This window comes from Catharus ustulatus, chromosome 16 (assembly GCF_009819885.2).
Source record: "Catharus ustulatus isolate bCatUst1 chromosome 16, bCatUst1.pri.v2, whole genome shotgun sequence".
Classification (NCBI taxonomy): Eukaryota; Metazoa; Chordata; class Aves; order Passeriformes; family Turdidae; genus Catharus; species Catharus ustulatus.
In genome coordinates this window covers 683,212-708,922 of record NC_046236.1, presented here as the reverse complement: position 1 = coordinate 708,922, position 25,711 = coordinate 683,212, and the positions used below count along the sequence as shown (strand labels likewise).

Here is a 25,711-nt window from a genome sequence, read left to right as displayed (position 1 = left end):
CTGCCCTGAGTGCATCCCCCAAGAGTAGCCGTGCCCACTGCTCCAACCAGCGTGTCCCAGGACGTGGTAGGCAGCCATCAAGATTGTAGGATGTCTCACTCCTCCCAGAACTGTGCCAGAAGGCAGATGCCATCACTGCAGGCTGGCTGTGGATTTTTCCTCCAGGGCTGGTTCCCTTTTGGGATCACACCCGAACTTATTCCTGATTCCCAGTGAAAGTCCCAGTTTTTCTTGTTCTCCAGGAAAAGGAGCACTTTGTAAACATTAAGCTTCAGTAACACATCTCAGAAAACTCTGTTTTCCCAAATGATGTGATCTTACACCACACCATGACTGTGGAGTACAGGAGAGGTCCCAAATAGCCAGTGAAAACCCATTGCTTGACATTTTCCTTTTTCCCCTTTAAGGTCTGCAAGAGAAGCAGGCATGAAGGTTGCTCCTACTGCTCCAGGTCACCTCGTGCCAAGTATCCAGTATGGAATAGCCAGGGGTTGTAAAGTGCTCTGAACCTGAAAAGTGCTAACTAAGAAAATGAAGCCCAACATGAGTGTTATTAATAAATGCCAGCCACTGTTATATAACTCCTAATCATGAACCACGTCTTTCGGCCCCCATTGTTCCATTGTCAGGCCCTATTATCTGGGAACTCTTACCCACCGACCACAAGAAATAGCCTGGGCTTTGCGGGTTTGCAAACTTTGTTGTTGGAAAGCTTTTCATGCAATTGTTTTTGCTTTGCACTGTTGCCTTCCTCATTGTACAGATGTGGGTGTGTATCACAGCCCACACCCTCTGCCTTTTGCCTCAGGATAGCTTCGAAAATGAGCTGATCCGTCTCAGCAGTGTTTTTCCTAAGAATTCTCTTTAAAAACAACAACATTCAAACAAAAAAACCCCCTCATTTTCCTGAAGTGAAGCTGTGTTGGAGAAAGATGCTGGCCTGCAATCCCAGCAGAATAAGGAGTGCACTGTATCCTCAGAAGAGACTCCCTGCAGGAACAGCAGTGCTTGAGCCCAGGCCTGAAGAAATGAGGAGTGTGGGCTACCTGGGTCTCTAGAGCTCAGTTGGAGCAGGGCAGATTGGAGCTTGCAATTGTTCCCCCCCTGCCAGATCCTGAGCTTTCAGCGACCCCACTTCAGTTCTCCTTTGTCCTCTTCACTACAGCCCATCTCAAGATGGGTTTCTATGTGGTGGTTTACCTGTGCTTCCACATGAAGCACATCTGGCACTAGTGCAAGCTTGTAAGGAAGTCTCAGCTCTCCTTTTGAGCTACTTCAGGCCTTTGTAGAGGTTTCCATAACCCAGTAAGTGTGGATCTTCAAGGCACTTTCCCACTGCTCAGTGCAAGGTACAGCAGCATGGGGAGCTCTCCAGGCTGCTCACAGCTTCTCAGTGTAGCAGTAGTCATTCATAGGGCTCAGGCTGGGACCAACCACACTGAAAAATGCCTTTCTGGTCAAAATTTAAGAGTTTGCTGAACTTTGTCTCATTTGGAAGACAAATTTTAAATCAAAACCAGAAAATGCCAGGCTTTTGGTGTCCAGTTCTGGAGGTCTGTATTTTCTCTACCAATGGGTTTTAAAAATCTGTGAGACTTTTTTTTTTTCCTTTCACTGGAAAGTCTGAAATGACACAGAAAGCTAAAAATAGTAACAACACCCAACCAAGTCATTGGTGTTTTTCAGTAAGCTCTGATGCTATCTGATGCTGTCTCGGGCAGGTTTTATTACTTTTCTGACCAGGGCCTATTATTAGGGTTGTAAATATTCCCAACCAAGATGGTTTGGAAGTCACCCACCTGTTCCTGAATTTTTTTTCCTGTAGTTCATGCAGTACCTCACACCTTTGAGCAGTGACAACCTGTAAGTGTAGTGATGCTCTTGGGGTGGGGATGGGGGTGATGAGCACCCAGGGCAGTGCTGCAAAGTATTATCTCAGCTGGTCCCTGAGCTGGGACTGTGACCTTGAGGCCACCCTCCCTCACCATCTGCAGAGATGGGCTCTGGGACACTGGTCATAGGACCATCCTTGGTGGCTGGTTATGTTCCCCACACCAGCCTGAGTTGTCCCATTTGTCCACCCTCTGGCCCATCCTGGGCTTTGCAGCAAAGGGCTTGCATGGAACATACGTGGCCACCACTGGGCATCCTTCTGCCCAGCCATTCCCAATGCTTTCCCCTTAAGAGGGAACAAGACGCAGAGGTTGTGTGTGCTGTGCAGGGAGCTGGGGCAGCCCAGGAGACCACTCTGCTGGGATTTCTGCATGGCACAAGACATCTACCTAACAATTGAGGGAATACTTTCCATCCAAATAATCCATCTTGTGGTCCCCTCTTCATTTGTGACACAAGGGAAAATGTGAAGCAGCCAAGATGCATGAATCACTGTCCCAAACAACATATAATGAACTCATAAAATCAAAGGCAGGGTTAGTTTCAACCCGTGCTGCCAGGGCTCCTTGGACATTGTCTGGAATGAATTTAAGTTGTTACAAAACTCTCTGTGTGTTTCTCTTTTCCCCCAACCCCCCAAACCATCTTTCTTCTCTCCCTCCTCACACCATGTTTTCCGATGAGCTTCTTTCCCTTCCCTCCCTCCCACCTCTCCTCTCCTGCCTTCCTTCTCTCGCTGCTCACCCTGGTCCCTCATTCCCAACCCTTTGTCCCAGCCCTTCCTCTCAGTATCACTTCTTCCCCTAACCATCTGGCTGCCAGTCACATACCCCCACCACCTTTCAGAAACATTCATTTTCAGGACAGCTTCAGACAAAGTTCTTTAGTTGATTCATCAAGGCCCATGCCAGCTGCTCGGTCTGACATGGCTTCGCCAAGGGACCCCCTGATCTCATCCCTCACTGGGAGCTCAGCCCCAGATCATCAGCAGAGGCAGTGGAGGGATGACCTCCCCAGACACTCTGGAGGACTGCAGAAGTGTGGCCACATGCATTTGACCATATGCTCACACTTCTGCTGCCTCACAGGAATTCACAGAATCTCCTGAGCTGGAAGTGGTCCACAAACATCTAGCCCAACTCCTAGCCTTGCACAGGACACCCCAACATTCCCACCATGTGGCTGAAAGCATTGTCCAAACACTTCTGGAGCTCTGGCAAGTTTTGAGGCTGTGCATTGCCTTCATCCCTACAGGCCTGCTCATGTGTCAGCACTCTCGAAGGGGACAAGGAAGGAGGCACTTCAACCCCACCACCACTTCAAAAACAAGGGATTTCTTTATATCACAGTAGCTGCTGCTGCTTGCAGCTGAGCAGGATCTGGAGCCACAGGAGCTGCTTGAGGCAAGTCTGAGCAGCAACAGGTCCTGCTGCCTTGGAGACCTGGGCTGGCATCTCTGTGCTGCACCTCCTGGTCCCAGTAACAGGCTGGGGCCCCCAACCTATGGGCAACCAAGGGCCCCCTGTGCTGTGCCCAGCTGAGCAGTACAGACACCTCCCAAGCTGAGGCTCTCTGGAATCCCAACTCAAATCTACCCAAACACTGAATTGGTTTGGAGCAAACATGACACAAGCCAAACCTCAACCCCAGCCATGCCAGAGGCAGCCTAGCAAGCTGCTCCCGGCTCACACAGGACAGCCTCCATCTGCCAGGCAGGTTTGTGGACCTCCTCCCTTGGTGTCTCGCTGGGAACACTCCTGAAGTACCAGGCACACGCTGTGCTCCGATTGCAACATCGTTCGTTCTGTGGTGGCTGCCTGCTCCTCCAACGCTGCTGCGGACGAGGTGTTATCTGCCAGCCGGCAGGGCTCACATTCCTCCGGGGTGACAGAGCACCGCCCGGCTCCTTCCGATCCCTGCACAAGGCCTGGAGCAGGAAAACGAGAGCAGATGGGAGCTGCGTCCCCAGCACATGAAGATGCTGACGAGGGTTATTAAAAGAGCCCCTTTGTGATAAAGCTAAGCTTTGCTTCTGACTTCAGGCCAGTGAATAGAATTTGGAAAAAAACTCTTAAAATCCAGGTGAGACGTTTCTCAGGAGAAACCCTCGCTGCATCCACATAATCCCGCTCAGCAGAGATGCTGCTGGCGGGCAGCTGTGCATCCTTAAGAGGCCTTCGTTGCCTCGAGAGCATCCCGAGGCTCCTGCCGTGGCACAAGGGGTGCAAGACACGCACAGAGTCCTCCCGCTTGTTACAATTACAGCGTCCTTCCACTAATGGCAGGAGGACAGGCGCAGCATCCTTCTGCCGATGGGAACATACATTCATCTGTCAGTGCCCGGGTTATCCCGCGGCTCCAATCCACCCGCTGCTGCTGCCGGCACACACCGAGCCGCGGCGGAACGGCTCCATCTCGCGGCCGCGGGCCGGGCCGGGCCGGGCTCGCACCCGCCGCTCCCCTCGGGGCTGGAGGGTCCCGCGGCTGCTGCTACTTAGCCCTTGGGGACACGCGTGCCCCTTTGCCTGCCGTGGAGAAAGAACGTGCCGGTGCCATAGCGGGCGCTGCAGAGCAGGGGGACTAGACAGGAGTGTAAGGCGTGGGGGTGATTCTTGAGCGGTTTGCACAAACAGCCATGGCAGTCATGCAGGGATGGAATTAGTTAAAGATGAACCAAAGCATGTTCAGGAAAGGACCAGGCATAGATCTTGCAGCTCAGGAAGCTGATGAGAGAGAAAGAAGCACAAAATCAATTTCTAACCCCAGCTGCTTGCTGAATAGGGGGACCTGAGACACACTCATCACATTCAGCATTGCCCAAGAATGTTTTCACTGTGAACCAGGGCCATGCAAGTCCCTTTACCATGGGCTAGAAGTAGCCACAGCAGGATAACATAGAGCTAAAGATGTGCTAGAAGAGCAAGGACCTGGAGTGCCTGAAGAACTGCCACCTCCTGGAGGCATGGAGCATGTTTGAGGGCTGTGTTGCACATTGTCCTCAGCCCCTGCAGCATCATCCTTCCACAACATTCCCCAGTCCAAGACTGGGAACAGCAATGGCACTGAACTTGGCCTCAGCACACACTGCTGCAGGTTCAACATCTCTCCAGCCTTGCTAGCAGACTGCAACCCCTTGGGCTGCCCCAGCTTGGCCTGGGGTTGTGAAAAGAAGCTCCAGCACTGTGCAATGTTCATGTCAGGGTGAGCAGGGGCAGGGCAGGGCAGGGCAACGTTCACCTAATCTCACTGCAGTGGTTATTTGTGTTATATGGAGTTATATGCTGGGTTTGTTGGCAATATTGCACAGGATTCCTTTTCCTCAAGTCACGCTCACTGTGCATCTTTCAACAAACAAACCCTGTCTCCAGGGTGAAATGCCCCTACTGACCTTTCTGAATGGCAGAGAAAATTGTTGTGGCCCAGAGCAGGGCTGCTGGTCCCCAGGGAGGACCTATTGGGGCTGCCCCCATATCCCCACAGTGTTCAAACCCCAGGGCGCTGTCAGAACCTGGACCCCAGGCTAGGCAGGCAGCCCAGGACATCTCTGTTCCCCAGCAGTGCAGAGCAAGAGGAAGGACCTAAATGCATCATGGATGGACTGGTCCTGCAGGAAGGATGGTGAGGAAGAGAGTCAGGGTGGAGGGAATAGACTCCCAAGGGCTGCTTAGGCTCAGATGAGCCCCAAGCCACTGGTGTGGAGCATGCCTTGGGCAAATCACACCCCACAAGAAGGGTGTCTGTACCTCTCTGCAAGGTCACATTTCAGTTCCTGGCAGCAGCTGCTGTAACCTGCACTCCAGAAGATACCATGTGTGGGGACAGACTCTGAGCATAGGGTGGGAAGGTAGATGTGTCTGTCAGGAGACTGATAGTCCCAAAAGGGAGGCAGATAAGGTGCCCTTGGAAGAGTAAGTAGCATAGAAAGAAGGGAAACAGGAGAATTACGGAGTCCTGGAGATCCTGAAGATTCCTTATGGAATCCTGAAGATGACCCAGTGGCTGAAATGGGACCTTCCTCTCTTACTGCACTGGGAGAGGGGCCTGTGGAACCAGTCAAAGCAAGGAGTCCTCCCTTCTGGCAGTAAACCTCTTCCTTCTCCAGTGAGGAGGTTAAAGAAGGACGTGGTGAGGCAGTAGGGAGGGTCCCTTCCTTGCTTGTCTGAAAACATGAGCCTCCACCACAAGGAGCCGTTCGGACACGCCGGGATGGGCCTGGGGCTGCCCGCTGTGGCATGCTCTCCTTCCTCGGAGGAGCTGAGGACTGGATTACAGCTGGGCTCATGCGGCTCCAGCGCCGGGCCCCGGCCACACCGACCCCGCGCATCCCAGGTGCGAGCCCGGGGCCGCGCTCGGCGCCCTGCTCTTCTCCCTGCGCCGCGGGGCCGGCAGGGGGCGCGCGAGCGCCGCGCACTGACCGCAGGGGGCTCGAGGGTCCGGGATCTGTCCGGGTCTGTCCAGTGTCTGGTGTCCAGTGTCCAGAGCCCGAGCCACTCTGTGGGCTCAGGGCAATGGCCAGGGGAGTCCTCTGCAGAGCTGGGCTGGCTTTGAGCGTGTGCTGCAGGGAAGAGGGCGAGGAGGGGGCGAGGTACAGAGGGCAGAAGAGGGCATCAGCCTGGGGGACAGAGGACTCCAGGGGCACTTTAGGGCCCCTTCCAATTACTAAAGCGGCTCCAACAGAGCTGGAGAGAGACTTTGCAGTGATAGGACAAGGGGGAACGGCTTCCCACCTCCCGAGGGCAGGGTTAGATGGGATATTGGGAAAGCGTTCTTCCCTGTGAGGGTGTTGAGGGTCTGACACAGGGTGCCCAGAGAAGCTGTGGCTGCCCATGCCTGAAAGTGCTCAAGGATAGGGTTGAATGAGCAATTTGGTCTAGTGAAAGATATCCCTGCTGTGCAATTGGACTGGATGATCTTTTAAGATCCCTCCAACACACTGGACAATTCTGTATCTGCCCCAGCTGATTTGGTGCCAGCACTTTTGCTCCAACAGCTTCTGGATGTCTGTGTCCTTTCAGCAATCCTTTGTTGACTGGGAAGCCTGGCTGGCACCAAATGCTGCACCTTCATGAGGCACAAGGAGCAGGAATGAATGCAGAATGGGAGCTTGCAATGGAAAGAGCTTCCTGCAGACTGCAGGGTGACAACACCGTATGCTTATCCTCTCGTCCTGCCAGTCCTGCCAGAACTGCCCAGGAAGGCAGCAAACACTGGGTGATGTCAGCATGCTGAGGAACACCAACAGGATCTCACAGTCTGATTCCTACCTCAGTGAGTGTTCCATCCCTTGCTGATGTCTGTAGCCTTGCCATTTGCCAAATCCAGATTCACATCTTTCTCACAGGCTCTCCATCCTACAAAGAGGAAACCGGAGAAACAGGGATTTGGGAAACAGTTTTTGCCCATCTCAACTGGGTTTTCACTGATGTGAGGCCTGTGGATAGCAGTTATAAAACTTTTCTATATGGTGGCCAGCACGTCTAACACCATGTTTGAGTCACAGGATAGTGGGGGTCCGATGGGTGTGAAAACAGCAGCACTGAGGTTGTGGTGATCCAGCCCCCCAGCTCAGCACCACCCTGGGGCAGCCAGGCCAGGCTGGCTCAGTATAATAGCTCATGGTTGTCCTTGTGTTTCCTGGTGAGGAAAATGCCTTCAGATTGATCTGTTGGACAATTCCTGCTTTGTGTCACTTCAGGATCTTCTAGCCATGCCCCATTTTGCCCTATTGCCTTCATCATCCCAGCCTGTCCCTGGTGCCACACTGTCCTGACAACCCAGGGCCTTGCTCTGCCTCACAGTCTGATCTGATCCCACACAATGCAAACACTGGTCCTGCACTAGCCTCTCATCTGGCATCTGCATCGGGGCTGCTTTTGTGGCTTCTGGCATGACTGCCCAGTTCTCCAAATGCACAAGTATCCCCAGGAGAGACATGGAGGCTACAAGATATCTGTAGCATTGGACTTACAGCCTTGATGTTCCCCTGCTCATGCCCCAGGTCTCCTCTGTCCTCTCACGTGGTGGCTTCACTCTTGTTTGTCCACATCCCTGCTGCTGAAATAGGAGAGGAAACATGTTTAGTGCAACAAGGCAGAGAGCAGCAAACAGCAATTCCCCTGGGGCTCGCAGACAGCTGGGGTCTGCTCCTTCAGTAAGCATCTGCCAGCCGGCTGGGAGAGCTGCTCCTGCAACCTGCTGCTCCAGAGCAACACGATGTGGGTAACGGGGGTCCCCCGGGAGCAGGGGGGATGGTGGGTGGGGGCTTTGAACATAATGGGTGGACACTGTGCTAGCACCTTGCCCTTCTTCCCACCTCCGGGAATTGCAACGGCAATTACAAGAGGATGTTCCCTAGGCCAAGCTGGCAGATGTGGGGGCCGCAGGGTTGTGAACACGGCCCCAGTGAGGGAGAGAATCCACGTCCGGGTTTGCTGCTCTGCTCCACCGCCTCACACAAACTGATTAAGTTAGTTTCACCTTTTTCGTGCTCCGCTCGCAGGTGATCTGGGGATAGCGGGGCAGCCCCTCGGGGGCATCTATGCTCGGTACAGAAGTGCCCCGCTTCCCTGCCCCAAAATCAGAGACCGAGGGCAATTCTGGTGCAGCAGCGCAAGAAAAGCCCCTGCACCACGGGATGGAGCGGAGACTCCAGCTTCCTCCATAAGAGGAACTGCTCCCGCCTGGTAAATGCCTTGTTTGCTTTGGGAAGCAGAGGGAGAATAACCAGCTGCGGCACCGCTGAGCCCTCGGCGCAGTGGGCTACGGCCGCAGCCACCCTTACTCCGCGGGGATGGACCCTCTGTGGACTGAGGGAACTCCCGGGGTGCAGCAGGACTGGCCGGGCGGCAGGTGGGAGGGACTGCGGCCACCGGACCCCCGCGGCGCTGACCGGCGGGACGGCTGCCCGCGGCGGGGCGGCCCCCGGGACCCCGCGGGGAGGGCTGCCCGCGGCGGGGCGGCCCCGCTTCCCGCCCGGCTCCGGCCCTGCCCGCTGGGCTGCCGGCGGGGCGGAGGGCGGAGGCAGGGCTGGCAGCGGCGGCGGGCGGCGCACACGCACACACCTCCCTGCATGTGATTAAATGGCTCGAAATCTGCTTCTGATTTCCTCGGGGAGGTGACTTTTCCCTTCTTTTCAACCCGGGATTTATTGAAGCCTTTTTACTCCACGTCCAGGCGGCGGTCGGGTCTCAGTTTCTCCAATTCTTGCTTTTCTTTTCCTTTTTATTTTTTTAAGGTTTTGTTGTTGTTGGTTGTTTTTTGGGTTTTTTTCCTCCCTTTCCTCTCCTTTTCGCCCTCCCCTGCCGCCTCCCCCCCTCCCTCCCGCAGCCGAAGCAGCCGCGGGCGGTACGGTGGAGCGGGCGGGAGCGCGGTCGGCTGCGGGCACGGCACTGGGACCCGCCCGCACCGCCGAGAGCAGCGCTCCCGCTTTCCACTGTTTCGCCTTATTTCGTCCCCACGCAGGATTCTCTGGAAATTTGTTATCATTGCTTTTTTTCCCCCTCCTGCCCTTTTCTTCACTTTTTTTCATTTCTTCGTGCTGCGGCCAGCACCGGGAAGGTGCTATCCCTGCCCGCCGTCCACCCCGCCGCGGCCTCGGCTCCTCTCGCCGCCGCTCCTGGACCTGTCGCCTAGACCAGCCCCGCTACCTGCCTGGCTGCGGTAAGCTGCGCTCCCAACTTCCCAGCGCTCCGAGCTCCCGCTCTCCTCCCCAACGCTCCCTCTCTCGTTGCCTTTTATTCCTCCCTCTCCCCCCGCACTCACCCTCCCTTTATTTCCCTTTCCATCCTTTCACCGCCGAGAACGGGACCTCCCCGCAGCGGGGCCGCCCGCTGCCGCGGCCGCCGCCGCCGCTCCCGTCCCCGGGCAGCTCCGGCCGCCGCCGCTCCGCACTCTGGCCCGGCTCGGCTCGGCCCGGCCCGGCTCGCTGCTGCCGCCTCGCAGAGCTGGCTCGGGGGTTCTTGGCGCTGTACAGAGCCCCGCAGTGCCGCAGCCCGGCGGAGCCCCGGCCCCGCTCAGTGCGGGTGCGGTGCGGGCAACGGCGGGAGCCCTGCCAGGCCAAGCCTGCGGTGCCAGCCCCGGCTGACCGGGCACGAGGCACGCACGTGGTGCCCTGCCCGCCGCTCCCACCGCGGGCCCTTCTCCGCCTGTGAGGGCTCTGCCGGCACAAAGTCACCTGCGCGGGCGGTATCACCCTTGTCACTATCCCAGGCTTGGGGTCCATCACTGGTTACTTCCTAGCGCAGCCGCCCCGAGAGACTCCCCTGCAGGGCGGGCTCGGAGGGTTGGATCCCTTTGGAAATGGCTCCCGTTGGAAGTGCTCTGCTCCATTGCAGTTCTGGAGCCAGGCTGGGCAAGACCCTCGGCACCCCGAGCACCCGGCCCTTAAGCCACAGCTAGGATGAGAGCTCTGGCCAGTGAATGTGTGAGTAGGCAGCTTCACGGGAAGGGAAGCTGGGCTACGTTTGGTGGGTTTGCTTTTGCTTTCCTCTCTTGGAGCTGCTGAAACCTCATTTCCTCAAAATGCCATCCTACCCACAGCTTCCCTGGCCTACTGGAGAGTGGGTGGGTGGAAATACCATTCTTGGGATGAGGACTAACTGGTGTGATGGGGACCTGGTGCTTGGCAGTCTGCTATGTTGCCAAGTAGGGTGGGTAAGGAAGACCCTGTGGACAGGAGCATAGGCTCCTCTGGCAGCACAGTGGTCCTGCTGGCTTGATGCTCATCTCGGCAGCACTTTGAGCATGAATACTGCTCTCTCAGGGAGCTCATCCCATGAATGTATGGGATGTAAGCCAGGCTGAGCATCCCCACCTCCATCTATGCCAATTGTATTGGACCAGTAGCCAGGCTGAGACAATAATTGAGTGCAGACATGGATGTGTACACCTTGCATGGCTGGAAATGCCTTCTTCCCTGGCCAAGTTTTCTGTTGCCTGTCTCTCAGAGCCCGGAGAGTCTAGAGCTCTCTGTAACCAGTGGAGAGGGATGTGGCTTCGGTCGCATGCTGGAAACACCCTCCAAGGTGTTTGGATGGATGGAGGGCAACTTTTTTTCTCTTTTTCTGCAGTATCCCATTTACAAAACAGAGGGAGCTGCTGTGCTGCTCTGACACCTGTTTGGAGCAGGCTGCTGAGGGGCCAGGAGATCCAAGAACAGTTCAAGAGCAGGGTGGGCTGCAACGGTCCCAACACCCCTTCCTCTTCTACCTGTGGGCAGAAGGAAGGTAGGGCCCTGCAGAGAAGAGGGCATGTGTAATACCAGGCTGGGAAGGAGCTGATGTGTCTGCAGGCTGTGGAAGAGAGAAGCCTGGCCTAGAGATGTAGCTGAGTGCAGAACTTCACCAGAAATGCAGGCTTGCAGGGTGGGGAGGCTGAGAAGCATTTCCACTGCTCTCTGAGCACCAGAACAATGGTGTCTTCAGTCTGGGTTGGACGGAGTGGAGGTTCCACCTTGTCTGGCTGCTGGCATAGGTGTGACTCCAAGAGGGGGTTTCCCCAGTCCTGAAGAAGGAGGTGAGCATCAGTGCACACCTTGGAGGGTGTGCTGAGATGTTGTCAATAGGGAAGCAGCTCACCATGTCAAGAGTGTTGAGGCAGCACCTCTGCCTCCTGTTCCCCCCACCCTGATTAGTCAGGCCCTGCTCCATAAGGAAGCAGTTATTTTGTGCCCCTTTGAGCCCCTCCCTGAGCCTGCGCAGGACACTTGCACTCGATGGAAATGCGACAGATTTTCCATATTCCACTTTGCCCCGTGATGTTTAAAAACGTACGTGACAGCTTCTTCCTAATGCTGCAGGCTTGGCTGGCACTCAAGCAATAAGAGATTGTGGAACACCAGGGGCATGAAATATCTTACCAATAGCCAGAGAGGGGGTAAAAAAAAAAGAGATGTCAAAGTGCAGTGTGTTTCAGCCTGTTGTTGTGAGCTGTCCTCTGCCCAATGTGAGAGATCTTTCAAAGCCAGCCAAATGTTGTCATTTCTGAATACCATTTTGAATATTCATCCAGACTATTTTCAACATCTGTGCCCGGCATGTTGTGAAAATGCAATGAGGGATGTTATGGAAACCAGATCACTTTATTCTCATATGGAGTGGAAAGGGGTGGAAGTAATGAAGACTTCTGGACTGGAAGTCTGAGTCCCTTGCATCCACTGGGAGTAGTGGGAAGAAAATCTGCACCTTGAGGGATGCTGTTGAGACCACTCAGTAGAGCTAAGCACTGTGGTAGGAATGAGCAAAGGAGCTGAGGAGACTGCGGTGGAGTTAGAGTTGGGTAAAATAACTAACTGGTCAAGATGTAGTAGAGGTTAATAAATGAGTAGAAAAAAATCACAGAACATCCTGAGTTAGAAGGGACCCACAAGGACCATCAAGTCCAAATGCATCCAGGCAGTGCTTGCTTGTCCTGCAAGGTCAAGGGCTCCAAATGTCTCCTTGAGTTGCTGTTGCGTTGGGAACTTTAGGAAGAGATCTCCAGTTTGCACTAGCTGGGGGATGCAAGAGCATTGCAGCAAAATGGATTCAGGTCTGCATCATATGGTGATACTGTGCTGAAGTCTCCCCAGAGCAGGACCACCTCTGCCCAGGGTCAGTGGGGAGCTGAGTGGGCCTGGGAAACCCAGCAGGACACCCATGCTAGGTGTTGGTCCCTCCTTCCTGTGGTCAGCATGGCTTATGAGTTACTGAATCTGGTAAGCAGGCATGTGTCCGAGCATCCTGCATTTTACAGCTCCATGCACATAGCTGAGTAGCCTGGGGACTGTTTGTTTTATGATGGATTTCTTTTTCCTTTTTTTTGTTGTTTTCGATAACCTTGGAAATCCAGGCTTCTTTGCTGTCTTTTGTAACATCAGGCTGCAACTAATTCAAGTCAGGCCAGATCCTGACCACAGGTATGCCAGTGTAAATTTGAATGGAGTTCCTTACGTCTTGGTTTGGCCTGATGTGAATGGAGTTACTTCAGGCTGATGCCAAAGCACTGAGGTCAGAATCTGGCCCATCCTTTCCTGTGTGCAGTGTAATTTGTACGTGTCTCCTGGCACTGCTAGGGTATCATATGGCTTGTGTAATTCTGGCTCCAACCTGCCAAAATTGCATTGCAATATCCATCACCTGCAGTGCCTGCTGCAGGAAGATGTTGCTGTATAATTGCCCCCCTGAGCTGTGCATGCAGTGGGCTGAGAGCCCAAGCGGCTGCATGGAATGGGCAGCCCTGCAGATGTGGGGCTGTAAGCACTCAGAAGCTTCTGATACTTAAATATCAGGGGAGATGAGGGAGCTTGTAAAGGAAAGTGAGGCATCTCCTTTGTGCCATTAGCCAGGTCCCAAGTGGGCACCAGTTGCTCCATTAGCGGCTGGGAAGGTGATTAGCACTCCCAGCCACACTGCATCCCTCCAGCCTCTCCCAGCACACACTCCCTCCCTCTGGAAAGCTGAGCTGGACCACTACCTTGGCTCCATGGAGTTTTTCCTTTCACTTTAAATACTTCTCAGTTATGTTTTTGTATCCCAGAAACACATGGAATGATTTATCCATGGCTGGAGCAGAGTTTGGGCCTGATTCGGTTTGTTGGGTGGAGGAATTAAGTTTCCCTGAGCTGGCATTGGCATAGTAGAGAGGGACCTGGGTATACAGGGACCCTGGCAGCCCCCCAGGATGGATCTTGTTCAAGGGCTGGGGCAGAGCTGCAATGTGCTGCTCCCACAGCATGTGTGGCAAGGGAGTGCAGATGCCCTCATTACAGCTATCACCTGCCCTCTAAGCACACGTTTATCCAGCAGCAGAGCACTACTCGTCCCTTCCCCTCCACTTTAATTAGAGAAGGCTGCTCCCGTGCTGCAAAGGTCCTGGGATCAAATCTGGTTAATAACCTGCTTCTCTCCCTGCCCTGTGTTGTTCCACCTAATCCTGTAATTACTTCAGCAAAGTTGCTGTGGCCCCGGTCTGCCAGGTGGTAATCCTGGGCCTACTGTGAGCACCAGCATCCACACCGTGGGAAGTTTGTTTTCCCTGCCCTTCCTCACCTGCTGCCTCATCCATTCTATTTTGAGGGCCGAGCACCTACCTGATGGCTCAGCACTGGAGACCTGGAGCTCCCAGCATCACCCTTGGCAGCACTGCCTCCTGCCTGGAAAGACCATGGAAAAAGAGCCCACGGTGTGCTGGAGCATCACCCTGACCATCTCCCAGAAGGCAGGGAAACACTGCTGGTCGGTCTGGGAAGCGTGTGGTTTTAGAGAGAACGGGTGTGGAGGTGTTGGATGTGGAACCTAATTTTTTTTAAGCACTTCTGAAGTGCTCCGGCAGCATGACTTCCTTCCAAGCCGCACGGCTGTTAGCATTCCTGGAGCGGAGGAGTGAGGAAATCGCCCACCTCAAAAATGCAGCCGCTTCTGGGGAGGAGCTGAGAGGGTGGCCGCTTCCTCGGGAAGGGTGAGCCCCGCCGCCGCATTCCCCCAGGCCACGGCTGCTGCTGGTGACAGGGAGCTGGCAGCCACCCGAGAGCCTCGCTGGGGATGCCTTTGGGATGCTGTTCCGCGAAAAGGGCTCCATTGCTTATGTCCCTCCTCATGCCAGATCAAAAAACGTGCTGGGCTGGATTCGACACCCAGGGGTCATCCCAATTCTCTCTGCTTAATCTGCAGTGCCTCTCTTTGACCTGAACTGGGGACAGCAAAGATGGGAAGTGGAAAGTGGGGGGGGGGGGGGGGGGGGGGAGGGGGGTGCAGATGGGGACCAGGGAGAGAAATACCCACTCCCAGGCCCCTCTGGCAGCTTGCCGCCAGTCCCAGGGTCATGCTGAATATGCATAAAAGGGAGCAGATTGCAGCTTGCCCTCCTCTCCAATACAGAGGTGAGGCCCACTGGGCCCACTGGCCCCAGCTCTTTTTCAGTGGGATAATGGGGTGAGCTGAGCACGGAGTGTGCATGCCTGTGTGTGGTCCTGCAGATGATAATGATATCCACTCACACCCTGCCTCTGCAACGTTGATGTGCTGCTGAGCGAGCACTGGCTCCACGATGGCTGCTCCCAGGCAGCAGAACCACCAAAACTTTGGCACTGAACTTCAGATACTTGTGCCTTAGTAAGACTGGCAGAAGGGGCAAGGCTTCCCATGGGGCAGGGAGGATGAGCAAGAGATGCTCATGCCCCCATGCACGCCTACACCAGTGGTAACCTGGTCCTGGCTCCTAAACCTGCTGCTCCAGTGCTCATAACAGGTTTGCCTGTGGCCTGTCCCTGTCTACTGGAGATGCTGCTGCTGTTGCTTTCCACTGGACAAGGGTTTCCCCACACTTTTGTGTCAGGAAATTAAAAGGCCTTTGTCTCTACTCCTGTCACCTTGCTGCCACAACATAGAGGGGGTGGAGGAGACTCTTTGTTGGCAGGGTTTAGTAGATGCCTTGTTCTATACATCCTGATTCTCCCTGGAGTGGATGGATGCAGCTGCTGAGGACCCCTGGGGATTTCTCCTTTCCTCCTGGTGCAGAGGTTTTCCCACTGCATTGTCTCCCTGTTAGTGCTACCCTGTGAGTGGTGGGATGGGAAGTGATGGCTTCAGCACCTGACTGTGTGCCCTCTGAGGGATGTGCAGTTGGGGGGACAGTGAGGAGAAGAGGGTTGGCAGCACCAGAGGGCCAAAGGTGCTGTGCTGGCTTCTGCAAGTACATGCATGGCTGGGTCCTGCTGGATGTTGAGTGGAGGGGTCCATCAGCACCTTCCAGCCCCTTTTCTGGATGAGAATACATGAGCAGTGGGCTCATGCCCACTGTGCCTGCTCAGCACCAAGCAGGGGCTGGGGATCATCCTGTCAGGATTGTGCTGGGGGATTAACCAGCCCAATTTTGCTCAACAAGCAGATGCAGGGATCTGGCCGCAGCCATAGCTTCATCTCCTGCCCAGGAGGCAGCTGACTGCAGGAGGGCCAGGACTCCCAACAGGGCCCTGTAGGCTGCCTGCAGTGAGGGATGCTCTTCCCTGTCTGGTGTTCATGGCACAGCATCTTCTCTGCTGTGGTTACTGCCACATCCCAACAGTCTCTAATCTTGCAGCCACACTCCTCAAGTAGTGGGTTCTCAATGCTCTGGGCACGCCAGGGACAGTATCCTTTGTCTTGCTAGCAGCCAAGTCACAGGCTGACATGTCCCCAAAAGGCTCTGCGGCACTGTGGAAAAGCTGGAACTGTGCTGCTGGGGCAATGCAGGGACCACCAAGGGGACTGCCAATTTTTCACATCTCTCTTTCCATCAACAGAGGATTAAGCAGTGAGGAAACAGCTTAACAGCATGGAAGTGACAGGGGTAGGTTTTGCCCTGGGGGAGATGTCCCACAATGGCCTGAGACCCCAGTCTCTGTTGCTTCCTTGGTAGGCACAGGCTGTGGCTGCTGTGGCTGGGCAGGGAGGAGCTTCCCCTCATTAGTGGTTTGGCAGCCTGGAGGGGCCGTTTTCTTCAAGAGTCATGGCTCCTGTTTCTTTGCAAAATGGAATAACAAGCCAAAAAAAAAAAGGTCCCGGATCGTTGAAATGGGCTGTTCCCTGGAACCTCCTTTGGCCAGAGTGGGCAGCTGGACAGGCAGGAGTGGCACTGATGCTGTAGGTGGGGGGCTGGAGCTGGGGATACTGGGTCTGGGTCATGCAGAGCTTCATTCCTCAGAGAGAAACACAAGTCGTCCTTTAGAGATTTACTAGTGGGAGAGTGGAAGATCAGGGGATCCCCTCCTCCTGTGTGGTCATGGCATTGGGCTGGTTGAGGCTGGACAACTTGGAGCACAGCCCATGGAATGGCAGGGCTGATGCCACCCACCCATCCAGGAGACTCAAGGGTCTGCTATGGCAAGAATGGGACATGGCCAATCTGCATTGTGTGGGATGTCCTTCATGCATTCAGAGCCAGTAGGAGGGAATGTGACCTGCAGACCTCTTCCACTCTTCAAGCCAGTAACTCAGAAGATGAGCCACATCCCCTGAGAGCCACTAAGCTCCCTGGCCCTGTGCTGTAGCTGCTGGGAGAGGAGCCTAGCCAAGTCTTGCATTTGGTCCTAGCCTTTCCCCCAGTCAACAAACACACTAGACCCAGACCTGGATTTCTTGGGCATGAGACCAGAATAACTTCCTTTGCTACTGGGTAGTGTGGTAGAGGAATTTGGAGGGGATCCAGCCCCTGGCTTGGAGAAGCCACTGTGCCCATAGCCAGCAAAGAAAGTGGTGGTGTGTTCAGGAGCTCCAGGTCTTCATCCCAATGAGGCTCTTGCCTCTTGCACAATGTACCTTCAAGGTGTTTTTGCTACTGTCGGTTTCTCCCGCTCTGTCAGGAGCTATTTTGTGCATTAGGTGCATAACTTGGGGTTTGCAGCTCCTGTTGCATCTGGAAGATCTCCCCTAACTCTTCCCCACCACTAGCTCTTGTCAGCCATGCAGTGACAGGGTCTCTCAACTGTGTGTGACAGCCAGGGCTGCTGGCAGGCAGGAACATTCCTGTCACGGTGGGAGAATTTGTAAGAGGCCAGGGAAGGGCTGTACCCTGATTTCAACCTCTTCCTTCTGAAGCTCAGGCCCTTTTCCCATTTCCATGGTATTTCAGCCCTGGTGTGGAAGAGGCAGAACAAAGTGATTGCCTCCCTGCCCTGCTCCCAGGATACTGCATCAGTGGATACGGGGTGGGAAGACAGGTACAGGTGATGGACCAGACGTGGGGGAGTTTCTCATCCCTTACCATCCCTCCCAACACAGGTGGTGCTGTGACGATGACACTGCTGGTGCCACTCACTCTTGCTCTTCTCCTAGGGAGGAGCCACTTCCCTCTCCCTAGAAGGATGGAGGTCCTGCAGCTCCTGCGCCTGCTCCTCACCACTGCCATGCTGGGCCTGTCCCAGACAGTGAACCCCTTCATGGCCCAGCAGATCCCCCCAGACCCTTGCTATGATGAGAGCGGTGCTCCTAGACGCTGCATCCCTGAATTTGTCAACGCTGCTTTTGGGAAGGAAGTTCAAGCCTCCAGCACGTGCGGGAAGCCTCCGACACGGCACTGCAATGCCTCAGACCCCCGCCGAGCCCACCCGCCTGCCTATCTGACTGACCTCAATACTGCCTCCAACATGACCTGCTGGCGCTCAGAAACCCTCCACCACTCACCCCAGAATGTCACCCTCACCCTCTCCCTTGGCAAGAAGTTTGAGGTGGTCTATGTCAGCCTCCAGTTCTGCTCACCCCGGCCCGAGTCTACTGCCATCCTCAAGTCCATGGACTATGGCAAGACCTGGGTGCCCTACCAGTACTACTCCTCCCAGTGCCGTAAGATCTATGGCAAGCCCAGCAAAGCCACGGTCACCAAGCAGAATGAGCAGGAGGCCCTGTGTACCGATGGCCTCACTGACCTCTACCCACTCACTGGAGGGCTCATTGCCTTCAGCACCCTCGATGGGCGACCCTCAGCGCAGGACTTCGACAGCAGCCCCGTGCTGCAGGACTGGGTGACGGCCACCGACATCCGCGTGGTCTTCAGCCGCCCACATCTCTTCCGTGACCTGGGTGGCCGGGACGCCGGTGATGAGGAGGGGGGCACGGGCTCCAGCCCCTACTACTACGCGGTGGGGGAGCTGCAGGTGGGCGGGCGCTGCAAGTGCAATGGGCACGCTGCACGCTGCATTAAAGACAAGGAGCAGAAGCTGGTGTGCGACTGCAAGCACAACACTGAGGGACCTGAGTGTGACCGCTGCAAGCCTTTCCACTACGACCGTCCCTGGCAGCGGGCTAGTGCCCGTGAGGCCAACGAGTGTCTGGGTAAGGCATTTTTAAACATTTTTGTTTTCTGGGGCTGAAATGCTAAAACAGTTCATCAGGGTAGGAAGTGATGGGTGCTGAGCCAAGTGCTTGTCCAGAGATGCTGGGGAGCATCCCCTGTGCTGGAGAACTGGGAAAGGCTCAACCATATGGCTCTGCTGCAGGTGTCCTGTAAGAGATGCAGTAGTTCTACCATGAGCCAAAGCATCAAAACCCTCCCAAAATCACTGGTGTCTTCCAGCCAGTCAGAAGACCTCAGTGTGGGATGCCCGTCTGGGATTGTTTCCCTCGGGCAGCAGACCAGCTGTTCATGGGCTGGATGGGCAATCTCAGAAGTTCCCTGTGAGATGTGCTTGGGGACAGGCAGCAGGCAGAAAAACCTGGCAGAGGTTGAGGTTCCCAATTCAAAATTTCTTCCTTTATTTTATTTCTTCCTCCATTCAGTCTGTCTGGTGGTTTCAGCTTGTCTGTCCTTGCAAAGGTTTTCCTAAGTTAAAAATATTGTCACTTAAATGAAACATTTTCAAAACATCAAACTGCTATTAGTTGGCTGTCCTGCTCATGAATCTTTATGGGATTTTGGTGGAGATTTTTGCTTTTTATGCTGGTTTGGGATGGGGCTGGGAGATGCCAGAGCCCTATGAAGGTCTGGGAGAGGGAGCCTTTCGCTCCTCCTGGACAGGAGCCCATGTCCCAGGAGGCGGCGGGAGGATGGAGACAAGGGAAAGCTGTACCATTAATCAGCCTCTGAAAGGCTCAGTGGATGTGCCAGAGGTCAGCAGGACTTGTTAGTATTTGTGATCAATGTCTTGTTGAGAACCCAGCTGTCTGCTTCAATATATACATGTTACAGCAGATTTCTTCTAAGAATGGCAAAAAAGGCAGTGGATTCAAAGCAAGTACTGGAGCTGATGTTTTAAGCCACCTCATGCCCTTGGGAATGTGTCAGCCCTTGTGTTTTTCCACTTGTTTCAGAAATATGAGTTTTGGAGCTCAGAAAAAACCCTCCACTTTGCACCCTCCCAGTGCTGCTGCAGGTCAGTCAGGGGAGGCCTCCAGCAGGTGCGTGAGCCCATGGAAACCCCCAGAACACAAGGAGGACATCACCCAGCTCGCTGCCCCCACTCTGCACCTGCCTCATTGCCACGTTCTGCAGTAAAGCAGCACGATAGCATCTTTACTCTGCTGGCACAAAAGGGGTTAAACCAAAGGAGGCCCATTTTTGAGTAGCATCTGCAGGTTTTCTGTCCATCTCGTCCAGGGCGGGGTGAGGGTCTCTTGCTCTGAGCATCCTGCCCCCCAGCTGCGTCACCCTTTTGGCAGATGGAGCTGAAAAGATAAACGAGGGAGGGAAGAGAAGGCGGGGCCGCAGCGCCATCCCTTCAAGCTCCCCCCCGCCTCGACAGCCCCGCACACAAAGACCCTTCCCCGAGCTGCGTGTGAAAGTAGTTTTTTCCTGTTGATTCGCTCCCCTTCTTTCTCCCTTTCACCTCTCGGGCTTTGTACCCTCTCTGAAGGGACCTGAAAGAGCTTCTCCATCACCCGCCTTCGAAGGGTTTAGCGGCTGAAAGCTGGATTAGCTCCCCGAGCCTTCCCCTCTGTGCCTTTCAACAATGACATCTCCCCAGCCAGCACGAACAGACGCAGCAATTAGCACCAATTAAAAGGAGAGGCTGCCCGGGACGTTCTCTTTGCTCAGCCTGGGGGCTGTGGGGTTTCGGGCTCTGTCCTGTGGTCAGACGGCGGTAATGCTGGCTCGTGGTGGTGGATGTCAGGCGTGGCTGGGGAGTGGGGAGGAAGAGGAGGAGAGTGGGTGGATGCAGGAGCTTGGCAGCTCATTGACGGCCCAGGGGTAGGGTGGGGGATCGCAGCGCCCCGAAAGGGGGTGAGAATGGATCTGTGGGACTGGTACAGCTTCAGGTCATGTTGGGATATGTCAGCTCTTGGCTCTGTGCTCCCCAGAATTCTGCATGGGGGTTTGTTGTCTCAGTCCAGTGCATGAGAGTCTCTGCCTGCTCCAGCACGGGGACAAATTGATGTCCTACGTGGCTCGATGCTGGGACATCCATCCATTCAACTAGAGGTGAGGACAAATTTGTTTCACCAGAATTTTTGCCTCTGGGAATGCACCGGTGAAACAGCCAAGTACTAACTGAGGTTTGAGCATTGGCACAGGGCACAACCCCACCACGGCTGCCATAGGGTAACTGTGGCTTTCCTGGGGGCATCACCGTGCTGCAGTGTTGAGGGGATCAGCGTGAGTTTGGCAAGCAGGGAGGTTTGGGGCTGTCGCAGCCAGGACAGTGGATTTGCCAAGCTGCTGGCCTGGCAAGAGGGCACGGTGCCAGCTTTGTGCCACAGAGTGCATGGCCCTGTGCCTGGTGGTTGGAGACCATCGGTCCACAGGCACGGGAGGCTCTCCTGACACCCCACAGGGGCTGCATGTCCCGCAGGGAGCTTGCCCTGCCAGTATTGTGATGCTCTGTGTGTCCTCTGGCGTGTCCAGGGCAGGGACGAGAGACGTGTTCCCACCCATGTATCCCCCAGTTTTTAGCCTGGGACAGGTTGTGTGAAGGATAATCCCAGCAGAGGGGCTGGCAGGAGCAGGATTGTCAGAATCCTGGGGACCCTCCATCTTTATCTCTGCAGACTTCCACCTCCTCCTCGCCACCACTGCTGCCGGTTCAGCCTGCACCCACGAGCTGCTGGGACAGCCTCCTCGGCAGCTCGGCCTCCAAACACCCGGCCTGGAGAAGGAGGGGAAGCGGATTAGCACGAGGCAGCCACTGGAAGTAATTGATGCACTCGCTAGTGATGCGGGAGCCCTTGTTCCCTTTGTGGCTGCCGCGGCAGGAGCGCTCTCCGGAGCACCGGGATAATGCACAGGGCTCGCTTTGATCCGGAGCCTCGGCAGGGAAGGGGCGGCTCTCCCCTGGGAAAACCTCGCAGGCTGCTCGGGGCGGGGCGGGGGGGGGGTTGTGGTGATCCGGCCGGGATGTCGGTGCCTGAAAACACCGATCCCCGGAGCGGTGGTGGGATTTGGAGGATCACATGTAATTCCCTTGTGCCCTGTGCCCATTCCTGTACATTTTTCCCTTCCCTTGGGAGTTCCCTGACAGGGTTCTCTGCACCTGCTCCCCGGTAGGCATGGTGGAAACCAGTGAGTTCCCAGCACCACCGGTCATGTTTCTTTCCTGGGGACAGCAGGGAGAAGGCGATGGCTTTGGGAGATGGGCAAGCTGACAGCATGTCCCTGCCACCCCTGCCTGGGCACCCAACCTCTCCCCCGAGTGCAGTATAGCAGCGGATCTGGAATGCAGGGGAAGGCAGCCACCCCGGCAGGGGAGATTTACACTTGTCTGACCGTCCTGAGTCCTGCTCCTTCCGGGATGGGGCTGGATGGATGTCCCTTGCAGCCCCTTGGGGAGCGTTCTTTCTTGCTTCTCCTCCTGCTTCTTGGCAGCAGCAGAGTGAGCCCTTCTCTCCCAACACCTTTCCCAGGATGGAGGGACAGTGGATGAAAGGAAAGGGGCTGTTCTGGTCTTGGCTACTATGGAACCGAGAGGTACAGCCTCATTCTGCCCTGTGTCCCAGCCGGGCTCTCCTCCAGCCAAAGCAGGGGCGTAGCTCAAATCTGCTGTGGGTTGGCAGCAGCAACCGGTCTAGGGTTTCGCTGATCCGGCTGCCTTCCCTAATTATTCCCAGGGAACTTGTAGGGGCGGTGAGCCTTGCTCCTGCCCTGCGGGCTTCACTGCCTACCCCACTGTGTGCCTCAGTGCACAGCACTGCCTGTCCCGTGCCAGGGTCTCTGTCTCAAAGCCCCTCATGCTGTCATTCCAGGCTCCTACATCCTGCAGCAGCCTGAAGGAGGAGAGCTTTTGGGGTGGCCACGGCTTGGGAAGGGGTTCAAACACTATCAAAAGGGAGACAAAAGATTGCTCCATTGCAAGGTGTCAACATTTAATTAATCTATTATTGCAAATTATTAGATCTTGTGATTGTTTAATTGATCATATGATTGTTTAATTGGGCATACTGTACAAGGGCGGAAGCGAGCTACCAGGTAATTAGCCCCAAACTGTGCAATTAAATTCTTATTAATACCCCAAACAGCAGGGAACATTCAAGCCTTTAATTAGTGATTAACAGGAGACAGACAGAGCTTACAACTGCCTCAGTACTGAGGAACAGTGAGAGTATTTAGCTGGGTAAGAGGGGGACCTGTCTGCTCTGATTAGCTCCGGATGGCTGCGCCAGGGGGTGAGGGGACTGCCATACGTGCTGGTGTGACCCTGTGCCTAAGTGGGGACAGCCACCCAAGCCAGGGTGGCCAAGCCCAGCCAGGTCTCCCTGTTGGCTCTGGAATCCCAGGCTGGCGTTACTGACACCGGCCCAGAGCAGGCAGCACCATTGCCTGAAGGAGAGGGAATGATGCTGGGCTGCCAGGGGACGTTTCTTCCCCAAACTCAGCTACTGGGAGGATCAGAGGGTCTGCAGCATATTCCAAGCGAAAGGTGGCCCTGGGGTAGATCAGGACGTGCCAGGGTCAATGATGCCAGGGAAAGGCCCCACCAGTTACTCTCTCACCAATTAAACTGGAAGCAGAGGGACCTGCGCCGAGGGCAGCAAATCATTTACCCAGCCGTTCTGCTCCACTGCCTCTGGGCTGCCAGCTCCTCTCCTTCCCCAGAGGATGCTGGGGGCATTCTAAGAGGGACACAGAACTGCCTTTTGGGATGACCCCACTTGCCTTTCAGTGTTGCGAGGGGAAAACAAGGCACCTCTCCTCCCAAAAATTGCTCTTTTGCCACAGTTCTGTACCAAAAACCACCTTGTCTTGTCTCTGTCCCATTTTCTGGAGAGTGCAAGAGCACCCTGGCTATCAGGATACTTCACTGTATCTCTTTCAGCCCTGGCAAAGCCTGTTTGAATGTCTACATCCCTGTTCAACAGCATCCTGTGCTACCCGGGGCCTTGGGCAGTATTTGCTGCTTTCCCTCCACACACTACAACCCAGAATTTGCCTTAAAATCCCTGTTTTCCACTGTCACCGGGGAAAAAGAAAGTAGCTCAAAAGGGAAAAGTCCCTGAAGGTACCTACAGCCATGGGTGTTATTTTGATGCCTGCCATGTGATTTCTCACTAATCTCCTAACTCAGGGGAGCTCTGGGGGCAGCTCAGGTTTGAGTGTGCTGGCACTAACCTTCTGCTCAACTCAAGCCTCAGAAAAACTCTTTTTTTATGGTTGGGTTTGCTGTGTCTCCCTGCAGCGTGCCCACGGCCAGAGCACTGGGGCGGTGTTTGATCTGTGCGGGTGAAGCTCCCACTGGCGCTGCTGGCTATGGGGAGGCAACTTCACACGGCCGCCAGGCCAGGCCCAGGCAGTTAAATCTGGCTCGACACGTTAATGAATTTCACAGTACGCCTGGAAAAGCTCTCACCCAACCTCAATTTACTAGCACAGGGAGGGGGCCAGGGCTGGGGGAGCAGGACACCACATTCTGCCGAAAGAAATCTTGTTCCCATTATCTTTTTGCAAGAGTGTTAAGGCTGGAATGGGCAGTGCTTTGCCTTTTTATCTCACACACGTGGAATCGGCCAGGAGGGCTGTGTGCTTCCCAGGGCTAATTTGTGTGTGCAATGTAGGGGTGTGCAGATGTTTCTGTATGCCTGCCTGTGGGCACGTGTACGGCTCTGGGGGCATTTTGGTGCATGTCTGTGTGCACACATGTTTACATGTGCTTGTGCATGTTGGTGCGTGCATACACAGGGATGTGAGCACTCAGGGGATGCTGTGTGGGTTTCTCTGTGTGGCTCATGCACACAAGATAGAGCTGTAAGTATAAAGAGCTGGGGGCTCTGTTGCGGGGGAGTGCTGTCACACAACCTGGCATGAGGTGGGTGGTCCTGCTGGAAGGCCGGGTGGACTCTGTCACCAGAGCCAGCTGCCAGGGAAGGGACATGGGGGACAGTAAGGCTGCAAGTGCCCAGATGGCACTGCCAAACTTCCCAGCTGCAGCCCTCCATCCCATGTTTGCTTGCCTTTGGCCGAGTGGTGCAAATTCCTACATGTGTCCTTTCTCCCGTGTTCTGACCTTATGGCACCAGCCCTACAGCGTGGTGGATGCTGTACATCTGGATGGTACATTGGGATGACCTGTGCTGTGCTGTGTCCATCCCAGTGGCAGTACAACCCCCCACTGCAGTTGGGGACACCAGAGTAGCTCCAGCCCACCCAGAGGGGTCCTGAGTTTCACCTTCAGTCCTCATCCTCATCCTCTCCCCTTCTCTTGCAGCCTGCAACTGCAACCTGCACGCACGGCGCTGCCGCTTCAACATGGAGCTGTTCAAGCTGTCAGGGCGCAAGAGTGGCGGCGTGTGCCTCAACTGCCGGCACAACACGGCGGGCAGGCACTGCCACTACTGCAAGGAGGGCTTCTACCGTGACCTCAGCAAGGCCATCACCGATCGCAAGGCCTGCAAAGGTGAGCTGGGGCGTCTCTGTGGGAGCAGATGGGTGATAGAATCTCTCTCTGTCTCCTTGCTCTCCTGCTTTTGGGGAGATGCTGAGCACTGTGGCTCCTGGTAACTGGCCTTGAGCTGGCCAGGAGCCACACTGACTCCAAGCCATCAAACTGCAGCTCGACCACTCAAGGTCCCTAGCCTGTGCCAAACATCATGGGACCTATACCTCTCCTCTCCCTCCTCTTAGCTTCTGGCCAAGCCTGTCTGGTCTTCTTCCCTCTCACTGCTCAGCATGTCTGTGGAGCCTTTTCAAAACAATAGTTTCACCAAAAAATTTGAGGTAAGAAAACACCCTTGCCTGTCCCCAAGGACTGTTGAGATCCAGACTGGAACATCTGATGTGCCGGAAGTCAGCCATGACTGTTTTGAGGCTGAGAATTCATCCCTGCTCCCTGTTTTTCTGTCTTTGATTGTGAGTCCCTCCTGGGAGGGTGCACAGTGTGCCTCTCAGATCTCTCTCCAATGCCTTTTGCAGCCGCATGGGCACTACACAATGCTCGTGTGTTTTG

The 25,711-nt window shown here is 55.1% G+C and overlaps 1 protein-coding gene and 1 long non-coding RNA gene across 4 annotated transcripts in view; one reads left to right on the top strand and one right to left on the bottom strand.

Moving 5' to 3' along the window:
• Positions 1 to 2,698: 2,698 nt before the first annotated feature.
• LOC117004048 lies at positions 2,699 to 9,725 on the bottom strand. The gene is made up of 4 exons (XR_004419578.1): positions 9,655 to 9,725; positions 7,862 to 7,947; positions 7,158 to 7,244; positions 2,699 to 3,820 (listed from the first exon to the last, which is right to left on the bottom strand). It is a non-coding gene; the product is annotated as an uncharacterized LOC117004048 (long non-coding RNA).
• NTN3 (netrin 3) overlaps positions 8,920 to 25,711 on the top strand; it is a 31,692-nt gene continuing 14,900 nt past the window's right edge. Inside the window, exons 1-4 of one of the 3 annotated variants that reach the window (XM_033074495.2) lie at positions 8,920 to 9,007; positions 9,441 to 9,552; positions 17,682 to 18,677; positions 24,974 to 25,162. In XM_033074495.2, coding sequence (XP_032930386.1) covers positions 17,711 to 18,677; positions 24,974 to 25,162 — 1,156 coding nt within the window. In that variant the 5' untranslated portion in view covers positions 8,920 to 9,007; positions 9,441 to 9,552; positions 17,682 to 17,710. Of the gene's footprint in view, positions 9,008 to 9,259; positions 9,553 to 17,575; positions 18,678 to 24,973; positions 25,163 to 25,711 lie in introns of those variants that run through there. The other 2 variants (XM_033074494.2, XM_042779784.1) reach the window with 2 other exon arrangements.